The following is an 11,261-nucleotide window of genomic DNA, read 5'->3' as shown; positions in this document are numbered from 1 at the left end:
CCTTATGGGTTATAGTTCCATCTACTCCCTTCTTTATTTTATATATCCATTTACAACCTATAGCTTGCTCACCAGGTGGCAGTTTTGCTTTCTGATATACCTTAAGATTCTGCAAAGACTTCAACTCCCTGTTCATTGCAGCTTTCCATGATGCTTGTTCTTTTTCAGGATACATCCTGATCTCATCATAGTTAGATGGCTCTACACTAACTTGACATATTACACTTGCTTCATAGCGATCAGGTGGACGTCTGATACGCATTGAACGCCAGGGAATTACAGGGCTTTGAGTTTCTGTCTCCTTTCCTTCCTCTGATTCATCTTTTATCTCCCCTATCTCCTCTTCATCTTTTATATTTACAGGAGATGCATTATCATTACTAGTTACGTTATCAGAGGAGTCCTCAAACACTAGAGGATCAGTATTAACAGTTTCTTGCTCTAACCTATCCCAACCAACGTGCTCAAGAAATTTTGCACTAGCACTGTTATATACATTAGTTGTGCCTCGTTCCCAGAAACGATAGGATCTGTGGTTAGCTTCGTAACCTACGAAGTATAATTGCCTAGCCCTATGTTGGCCTTTACTCCTGAGTTGTGCAGGAATGTGGACCCAAGCTGGGGTGCCAAACGTGTGCAGGTAATCAAGGTTTGGTCTTCTACCATGCCATATTGAATATGGTATTTTACCAGTAGAAGTATTAACAACTATATTCAGAACATGGTTTGCACATTTTGCTGCCTCCCCCCACAGTCTATCTGTTAAGCCTGAATCTTGTAACATGGTTCTCATCATGGCTTGTAACGTTTGCCCACGTCTCTCAACAAAAGCATTATGTTGAGGCCTATAAGGAGCTGAACGTTTATGCTCAATGCCAGCTGATTGTAGCATATCAACAAAATGCTTATTTGTAAATTCAGTGCCATTATCAGTAATTATGCACTGAACCTTTCTCTTTGTTTTTCTCTCCACGAACTTCAGCCAGTTTGCAAATTGTTGGAAAGTGTCTGCCTTTGACTTAAGCAGATAACAAAAACCATATCTAGAGTAGTGGTCCAATATACTTAACATATAGCATGACCCTCCTAAACTTGGTTTCATGGGTCCAATTAACTCAGCAAATACAACTTCCAAAGGAACAGTTGTTTTGAAGCTGTTTATCCTGTGTGCAGGAGTTGCCTTGCTCTTTTCCTGATTACAGGCATTGCAATTCAAATACTTACTACATGGCTTCAGTTAAATTCCTTAACACTGGTTATGGGCCCAGGCCTGTACTGAGAGTAAGTTCACACAGTATTCCTAGCTGAGTTTGTATTTGGTGTAAGATGGCACAAGAACTGTTGTCAGGCATCTCCTGGATAACCCGGTTGGATGGGACAAACTATGTTTCCTGGTCCACTAAATGCTGCTTGCTTTTGCGCAAGGAAGGACTATGGACTGTTGTAAATAACCCACCAGATTGGAGAAATAAGCCGCTCCGGATGGCGCCTGATCTCCGCTCCTTCCGGCGCGATCTTAAAACCCACCTTTTTGAACAAGCCGGCTTGACCTGATGGGATGGGGTTGGGTTTTATAAATTAACTTAACTTTTAATTTGTACTAATTTATTACGGGCACCATTGTTTAATTACTTTTAATAATTTTTAATTTTTGTATCTTGTTTTTATTATGTATTGCCCTGTTCACCGCCCTGAGTCCTTCGGGAGAAGGGCGGTATACAAATTAAATTAATAAATAATAAATAAATAAATAATCCATATCACATCTACTTGCTGTTTATCCCCAATTTTTTATTTTTTGATGTAAGGGAACAGTCATTTAAGCGGTCAGAACTTGGAAATTAAAGCTAATTTGTTTTAATCCAAAATAAAATGTACCCTTCTTAATCCCTTGAAAACTCATTTTAAAGACTAATCAAAATGTCAAGAGCAGATTTTTTTAGTTCTTCAGAACCTTTTTCAGACTGGAGGTTAAGCGTAACAAGTGAAAATAGAATATGCTGTTGGTAACTCCCAGTTTACAATAGCAAGCTCCTGAACCAAATTGTATATTTTAACTTAATTTATTACACAGACACTGGTAACCACTTTCCCTACAGATATAGGCAACCTGGTAGTCTCCAGATGTTTTGAAATACAATATCCCTTGTTTCTTTCAATTTGGCAGACAGGCAAACATAAATGAATTATAATCTGAAACTTCGAGAAAATATCAAGCTGCTTTTTCTGCAGATTTCTGAAACCCTTCCCCCCCCCCAGCTCAATGATGTGTTCTCCATTATCATTTTAAGAAACCACTGCCTACCCATCCTCATGTCTTGGCATGCTTCCAAAACAGATCACCAAATTTGGTGCCCTCAAAGCAATTGAGATGCCTTTGATGAGAGCTTGGAGGAAAGAGTAGCTGGAAAAGAAGCTGGAAAAGCGAAGGATCCTGTCTCTCCCTTTTTTTTTTAACTTGCCATTTTCTTCCTTTCGTGCAGAAAAAGTGCCAAGAGGAGAGAAGAGGAATGCCAAGCAGTGGAGGTTACAGGTAGGAATAGCAACCTACTGGAAAATTTTCCAGAACGTACTATTCCTACTTGAGCCTCAAAAGAAAGAAAATATGACTTGTTTGCTAGAGACTTTCTGTTCCCTCTGGGAGCCAAAGCAGAATTGGCCTGGAGGCACAGAGCCCTCTGGCCAGATGGAAGGAAACAATCCTGCAGTTTGCCAAATGGAGCTCTGTAGATGACCAACTTCAATAGGTTCTTCCTTGTGGATCCGAACATCCACATAGGAAGCTGCATTGAGTTTCAACAGAAAAATAACACTGGCACTGAGAGAAAGACCCTATTACGGAGATTTGTCCTCAACACAGTTAGCAAGCTTTCACTGTGCCGAGGAAAGACAAGTGTGTGGATAAGGCCCAGAAAATGGATAGAATTGACTGAATAAACCACCATGGGACTAACAGTGAAGAGTTTTGCAAATAGGTTCCAGAAGCAAGTGAATAGGAGTTCTTCTGAATGGCCTACAAAGTTATCTTGCTTCTCTCCATTGCTAGTAACTTGCTTTGAGCATTGATTAAAGAAAAGCCTTCTTTAAAATAAAGTTATCTTATTTCTGTTCATACATTGTAACTGCCATACATTTGGGCTTATTTCAATTTCACTCTTGCCTGTGATGCAACAAGCCACGGGCAAAGAAAATTGATTTTTCTTAAAAATATCACTTTACATCTTTTTGGCCATAAGTGCCTTTTAAGTTAGTAGTTTGCAGGAGAGGGAGATTCAGGTAGAAAATAAGGCAGAAAATCGAGCATTTTAGAATGTGTTGCATCTGTTTTGCTAAGAACTAACTGTAAGGCCCAAGCAAGTTAACAAATGAAAGCAAAAATTTGAAAGTTGGTTGTCCTATAACTATGCCTTTTTTCAGATCTCTTTCTATGCTCAAATTTTAGGATGAAAGGAAGGAAAAAAACAAAAAAGGAAATCAGGCTTTTAATTTGTAATTTCCTGGAGATCGGTTTTCATGTGGAAAGATGGGGCATTGTTGTAAGGAAAAAAAACCTTTCCCTTACTTCTCGTTTTAATAACCTTCATGAGCCCTACCTACTGCAAACCATACAAAGCCATTCTTTTTTTTCAATCTACATCAAATTATACAACTTCTCTAGATAGATTTTATCCTAATAAAATGATATGCTGAGCTCATAAGAGTTTCCCCCATACTGGGGTCTGTAGAAGCTTTAGACTCCAGCTTGTGTGGCTCAGCTGTCTAAAATGAAGGAAGTCATAACTAGAAATAATGCTTATAATTTATTAAACTACTTTCATTACTGTTACCTCATTACTCCTTCCCAATCTTCTTCCAGTAAGTTTGCAAGTTTCCCAGTCTTCCTCCAGCAAGAGTTTGCACAGTAAAATGTGCTTTCCAACAGTGGAGAATATTTGTAGCTCAGGGTTGAAATGAAAAATCCTTGGTGGTGTCTTAAGCTTGGTTGTTCTCTTGCAGACATTTCATTACCCAAACTAGGTAACATCATGATGTTTCTAGTTTGGGTAATCAAACATCTGCAAGAAATCAACCAAGCTCAGAGAGCACCAAGGACTTCTCAAAATCAACTCCACATTTATCAATCAGCCACAATTAGCTGGGATCACCAAATTTGTTAACTGTGTTAACCCAAAACACCTCACTGTTGTTGATGCTGTATGAACCCTAGTGAATCAGTATGGCAAATGGAAATGTGATGGGCTAGTTGGTGGCTCAGCATTTTCTGTAAATCCAGGTAATTCAATGAACTATGATTCAGTTAACTGTTAAGGTTGCTCTACTGTGAGAAGGGACGCGGTGGCTCAGTGGGTTAGGACGCTGAGCTTGTCGATCAGATGGTCGGCAGTTTGGCGGGTCGAATCCCGAGTGCCGCGTAACAGAGTGAGCGCCTGTTACTCGTCCCAGCTTCTGCCCACCTAACAGTTCGAAAGCACGTAAAAATGCTAGTAGAAAAATAGGGACCACTACGGTGGGAAGGTAACAGCGTTCCGTGCGCCTTTGGCGTCTAGTCATGCCGGCCACATGACCACGGAGACGTCCTCGGACAAGCGCTGGCTCTTCGGCTTTGAAACGGAGATGAGCACCGGCCCCTAGAGTCGGAAACGACTAGCACGCATGTGCGGGGGAACCTTTACCTTTACCTTTACTGTGAGAAGATCACTAGTCTTTTGTTACTTCCAGCTCCTTAACTCAACATCTAGATCTATCGCACTAGAACTGGAGATATGAGGTTGGGAAAAGCTGTCTTGCCTTTTTCATTTGCTGGATTTCTAAACTTTGTTCGCTGAATCTTTTTCTGGCCTTGAATTATTTGTTTCTCCATGGTGGCTATTCTGGTGGGTCGTCATATTCTCTAGGAAAGAAGAGTCACTACCAGCTCTTGGCAAGCAAAGAGGCAGCCAGAACAGAAAAAACGAGGAGGGGAAAAACCCACCCCACCTTTCTAATGGAAAAGGAGTTGCATTAAGCCTATTAACATTCGCCAAGTGATGATCATCCATTTTTAATCAGAAATATGGAAAGCCAGCCTCAGGAGCAAGTAAATTTAAATAACGTTCACAGGGAAATCCAATCACTTAAGCAGAGGCACTCAACCCGAGCGAAGGGGAGCGAGCGTTGACGAGAGCAGAAGACGACAGCTGTATTAATAAAGATCAAAGCGTTGCAAAGACCAAGCGGATCGGTCCCGTTAACCTCTGGCCCGGCTGCGCAGACAAACGCGCGCAACATGTCCGCGTTTCCCGCCTCGCCGCCCGGCCTTGCGAGCGAGCCCTGCTCAGCCTCGCCGCGTCCGAGCTCTCGGCTGAGGTAGTAAAGGCGATCCTGCCTCAAGGCGAGGAAGGGGGGGGGAAGGGGGGGTTCCTTTCGCAGCTGCCAAGGCACCCCACCCCCTTCCTTTTCCCAGGCTTAGAGTTGCACGCCCGGGAGGCGAGTTTGCAAAGAAGCCGGAGGGAAAGCGAGCGTGGAGCCGACGGGCCATGGTGGCGGACCGAAGCGAGCGCCGCTCTCCTCCTCCTCCTCCTCCTCTTCCTTGAGGAGGGGGGAGATGACGGGCGGCAGCCTCCCCCCGGGGTTGCTGGCGCTGGGCGCCGCTTTGCTGTGGCAGCCGTGCCAAGGCAGCTGCGGCGAGGAGAAATGCGGCGCGCAGGAGAGCTGCTGCAGCTACGGCAACGCCAGCTACGCGGAGACCAAGTGCTGCAAGCTGCCTTTCCACACGTTCCTGGACAACGTGGGTTGGTTCGTGCGGAAGCTCTCCGGGCTGCTCATCTTGCTGGTGCTTTTCGCCATCGGCTATTTCCTGCAGCGGATCATCTGTCCCAGCCCCCGCAGGCACGGGCGGCGGCGGCAGCGGCGGCGCCCGGGACAACGGGGCGAGGAGGAAGAAGAGGAAGAGGAGGAGGAGGATTACGACGATGACGACGCGGAAGAGCGGGACTCGCTTTCCCGCGTTACCCCGCTGAACGGGACGGCCGCCACCTCGCAGGACTCTCTGCTGGAGAGCGGGGGCCGGGAATCCTCCTTGCCGCCCCCTCTCCTGCACGTCGTCTCGCCCGTCTTTTTGCAGCTGCCCAGCTACGAAGAGGTGAAATATTTGCCCACTTACGAGGAATCCATGCGGGCCCAGCAGCCCCTGGTCCTGCCCGTCACCAGCCTGGCCACCGGGACGGGCAGGGGCCCCACGGAACCGGATCGCTGGACCAGAGGCAGCTGAAGACCCTCCGCGCCTTTTTCCCTCGTCCCGCAGCTGCCGGGTGCCGCAAAAACCAAAGCTGCGCCGTCGGCGGGGCCAAAGATCCTGCGCCGAAACCCCTCTTTCTAGGGGGGGGGGGTTTAGGGAGGGTCGGTGGAAATAGCACGGAAGGGAAAGGGGGTGTGTGACTGGAGAGTCTGCCTTGGTCTTCCTTTTTGCCCCCTTTTTGGGAAGTTGCACGCCTGAGAGAAGCTCCTTTGTAGCAAAGTCGGATTCTGCCTCTGCCTGTGAAACACCGCCGGCCTTTCACATTTGAGATGCCTGTCGGTAGTAACAGGCATCTTTTAAGTGCCAGTCTAAATGTGTGACATGCATTCAAATTGGAGACATTCACAAGTACAAACTAGATTTTTTTTTAATAGTTGTTCCCTGTATGGTGTGAATGCGCTCTGTACCTTCCTAATACAAAATAAAATCCTGGAAGGGGGGAAGAGTGTGATTCTTTTTCTCAGAGGAAATCCAGATCATTTTGATTTAAATTTCTCTTTTCCTGAAATTTGCTTATGCACATCAACAAGTAACTCGGAGAAATTTGCTAATGCAAAATCATCAACATTACTGGATGTGAGGTGAGAGCATCAAGAGAAAGACACAAAATCCCTTCTGGTGGTTGGATTTTTTTTTAAGTACAGTACTTTGACATTATTAAGTTCAGAAAGATTTGGGGACTTTTGAGAATGTGATGAATGGGAATTCATTAAAAAGCTTTTTTAATAACAAAAAGCAGTCATTTGTCTTTTTTTGGTAGATGAACATTATTAAAAGTTCATTTCAAATATTCATGACTATCAGCCATTCTGATCTAATTCTGTAGAACAATAGGAATGCAAGTTTTATTTGAGGGAGAGCCATAGTTAACTTTTTATTCATTTAGTTGCCTTTTTGGCCACTGCATTTTTTTTGTACTGGTATTAGAAATAGGTTGCAGATTATATAATTCACCTTTTAAAGATTTTGTACAGGTTAATATCTGTGTATAACCCCTCCCCATATCATTAAGATATTTAAGTATCTCTGAACTCCCAAGGTTGTTTGTATATGTCTGCTATAAAAGAGGGTGAAGGATTTCTGATTGGCTCAAATGTCTATTTGCCTCTTTTTTTAAAAAAAAATCAACTTAGTTCTGTATAGGGACTTCTTAATAGACAAAACTAGTAATTGGCAGTCACCCATCTCCAGCTCACTAGGATACCCCAATTGTCACTATCTTCTCCTTGGCTGCCAAAGTGAAATACAGAGATAAAACTTTACTGGGCAATTGTAAGCTTTGCTGAGATAATATTTGAGAAGTACTTTGACCACTTGATGTGCACTAAATTATTGAAAAGTATTAAGATTAGAGAAGTGACTTTGGTTAATAAACCATTTGCTTCCCCCCCCCTCACTTCTGTTCTACACCTGATCAACAGTATCCATCCATCAGGCTTATGGCCACTTGGAACAGCAGTGGTGGTACTTTCTAGAGTTAGGTATGTTTTATAATGCTGGAGATGGTAACCTTAGTTCAGGATAGTGTCATGCAAAATAAGAAATCTTGGTGGTGTTGACAGCCTGTAATAGGGGAGAGAGTATGTAAGAGAAAGCAAGCAAGCATAAGCCACAGTTCCAAGTAGTTCCAGTATGAGAGTTGCCTCCTAAACACAATCCCATTTACATTAATTAGTTGAATTTAGAGTTGTGTGCTTTAGTTGAAGGGCACCTCAGTTATCTCAATGTGACTTACTTTCAAATAAAGGTACAGAGGATTGGCTAAACCTGACATCTGTAGGAACCAGCTGTTGCTGAAGACCAAGCTGATGGTAGCATCACAAGAGAGAGTTAATAGTTATGCTTAAAACAATAGCAAAAGCTCACATCATACCAAAATCAGAATATTCATTCAGTGTATTTTGAAGAAATTGAAGAACTATCAGAATTGCAGAAGAAACCTATCTGGGTATTCAGGTAAGTGGGAGCTTTGGTTTCTGCACACTTAAAAATTGGTTGAGGAAGATAAAGAACAGTGCAGCTACTGTGACTACAGGCCCCTCAATTGGCTTGTTTGTAATTGTGAATTTTTGCCATTAATACATTATGCAATTGATTTTGCTACACAGTGATACAAAATTGTTTTACTAAGTGCTTAACTGCTGCTTGAAATGCTTAGCATTTAGGAATATCACAATTGTTATGAAGAAAATAACAGTACTTAGTGCTTTCTCTACTTAACCAATTCTCCACCTCAAATTGTTCTCTCATAGCTTGGTTTTTATGGCATAATACAGAGCATCTGCAAGTAGTATGTGTTTGGACTTCGATTCTTAGCTGCTTCCTTCTATCTTTGAACAAGTTAAACATTAGTTTTGTATTACAGAGAAGGCAAAATACAAACTGACAAATATTTGGAAAGCTAGCATTAATGAGAAGAAAAATATTTTTTTCACCCAGCATTCCAAAAAGTGCTAATTTGAGGCATGTATGAATAGGATGAGTTTCACGAACAACCTAATTAACAATACTTTGATTCTGCTTATTTATTTAAATGGGATATCCCATAGAGCAAAGGAAGGGCTGGTTATGGTCTTCTACGGTACAGGACAGATAAAGCCGCAACCAGTTGTTGCTTGGCATTTCGATAATGTGACAACACATTTTGTATCCATAAGATGGGGATTCAAATTACATTACAGTGAATATAGACTATGTGGTTCCAGCATTATTTGGCCCATGGCTTCAGCATTGTTGAAAATAGAAAGTTCTGCATCAGACAAAGCTAGAAAGGGTCCTGGGTCACATTCCAAGTGTGTTTACAGTTTGTGTAGATTACTCACTAAAGTTCACACGTGGAGACTTTTCTGGTCATGTTACATAGTATAAACTGAGAGTAGTATTGAAATCAGAAACTTTTACAAGTGTAATTTGGACTAAACAGGGCTACAGCCAAATGAAAGCAACTCAGAATTGCTGCAGGAGATTGTTCCTGATTTCTTAAAAGACTTCTAAGGAGACCGTGGCTTCTTAGAAGATTATTATTATTATTATTATTTTATTTAGTACATACCTATAACTATGTGTACCATTCCTAAATTTAGGGGGAAAGCACCCCCAATATGGTTAAAAAAGGGGCTTTCTACACGTAACATTTATTAAATCTCAATTGTGATATCATGACACCCTCTGTAAACAGCTTTGCTACTTTTAAAAAGTAGTATTGCATATAGTCATCCATCCGCAGGGAAGCCAACCCTTGAATTTATTTTTGTATTGTTTTAATATTTACCATTGGTTTATCTGTGCATGGCACATTTTTATGGTATTTTGGTTAAAAAGTTTGAGAATATTTTTTAAAAAGCTGAGGGAAAGATCTACTGTATATCTGTGCAGATAAGCCCATCTGTGAATAAAACAAATCCAATTTTTGGCACCTAAAATCTTTGGTTTATCCAGTAATCTTTGTTATGATGGTGGTTTTCAACAAGGGCATTCATGCTTTAAATTAGTCATACCCCAGCCATTGAAATCTTAAACATTTTAAGGGATCAGTATCTCAGTATTTTTTTAATTAAAGATCTAATATCTGAAAAACATGCTTGCATGGCATGCTGAATCATAACTAGCCAGCCATACTTTACTCTTACATATTTAAACCCAACCAATGTAGCTAGCTAAAGTTTCAATGATTCATGCTAAACTGGAAAACTGGATTGAAAAAACCCCCACAATTAACTAAGGCTTCATATGCTATTGGGATTTAGCCTTCAAAATCCCAACACTAGAGAAACTGATGTCCCAAGAAATTGTAGCAATATTTTCTAGTCCCACTTAAGGTAGTTCTTGTACATTTTAATTCTTAAGATCATTAAATAACAAGACAGTGGATGACTCTGGGGAGGTGCTGATCTTGATATGTTCTTATGTTAAAAAATACAGGAGGAAAGTGGTGCCTATTTAATTAAACAAGGATGAAAAATCTGCCACTAACGAATTTTCAGGTTTTTCATGACAAATAAAAAACTATTCATGGCCTCACAAAAACTGCTCATTACAATTGCCCCAAATCAGATGGATACATTGCCAATAACCAGCTTGCTTACTTTGGCTGTGTCCTGAATGAATGAACCTTTATTGTCAAAGTACAACCATGTATACATTGAGATTGGCTGAGCCTCCCTTCGTGCCCCCACCCCCAACTTACAGCGACACAAACCATCTTATTACACCACGTGAGCTAATTGCACAATGCACCAGCCTCACAAGTCAATTATGCATAAAGTTTATAAAATTATTTCCCATTCAAAAGCCTAACAGCCCATGGATAAAAGCTGTTCTTCAGCCTGTTGGTACGGCTGGCTATACTCCTATATCTCCTACCCGATGGTAGAGTAAAGAGATACCGTCCAGGGTGTGAGTCATCCCTGAGAATTTTCCTCACTCTTCCAAGGCAACGAGCCCTGGCGATGTCATCCAGTGGTGTCAGGGGACAGCCCACAATGCCTTGTGCTGTGCTCACCACCCTCTGTAATACTTTCCTATCCGCGGCTGTCAGACCAGCATACCAAACCACAATACCATACGAGAGGACGCTCTCTATAGTAGACCGGTAAAAGAGGGTCATAAGCCCTGTTCTTCCGCAAGACCCTGAGAAAGTGAAGTCTCTGTTGGGCCTTTCTGGCCACCTGGGTGTTCTGTACCAGCCTGCTACCGGCCCTGCAGCAAAAGCAGGGACAACCCCTTTACAAACGGCAAGAGGCTGGAATAAAGCCTGCCAAATTTATTAACATAAAACAGAGCAAGACAAGACACCAACCATGAAACAGGAGCTATGAAACAGGAACTATCCAAGCGGTTGCCTTCAGCAAACCAGCCCTCCCACACATTCCCCTTAAATACAGTTCAGGGCGTGGCCTCTCTCTGCCTCCTTCCAAGGTGCCCCATTGCCTTCCTCTGTTTACTCCTGATTGACTGCCTCCTGCGTCGGGCGTCCTTGAACAGG

The 11,261-nt window shown here is 42.4% G+C and overlaps 1 protein-coding gene across 1 annotated transcript; it reads left to right on the top strand.

Annotated features, from left to right (window-relative positions):
• Window positions 1–5,584: 5,584 nt before the first annotated feature.
• On the top strand, window positions 5,585–6,250 carry LOC308668651 (putative membrane protein C3orf80 homolog; the record flags this gene model as incomplete). The annotated part of the gene is made up of 1 exon (XM_081328711.1): window positions 5,585–6,250. The coding sequence occupies one exon, from the start codon at window positions 5,585–5,587 to the stop codon at window positions 6,248–6,250; it is 666 nt and encodes a 221-aa protein (XP_081184837.1).
• Window positions 6,251–11,261: the final 5,011 nt, after the last annotated feature.

This window comes from Vipera berus, assembly GCF_964194415.1.
Source record: "Vipera berus genome assembly, chromosome: 5".
In the NCBI taxonomy this organism is placed as follows: domain Eukaryota; kingdom Metazoa; phylum Chordata; class Lepidosauria; order Squamata; family Viperidae; genus Vipera; species Vipera berus.
The sequence above is the reverse complement of the archived record's forward strand: the minus strand, read 5'-3'. Positions and strand labels throughout refer to the sequence as shown.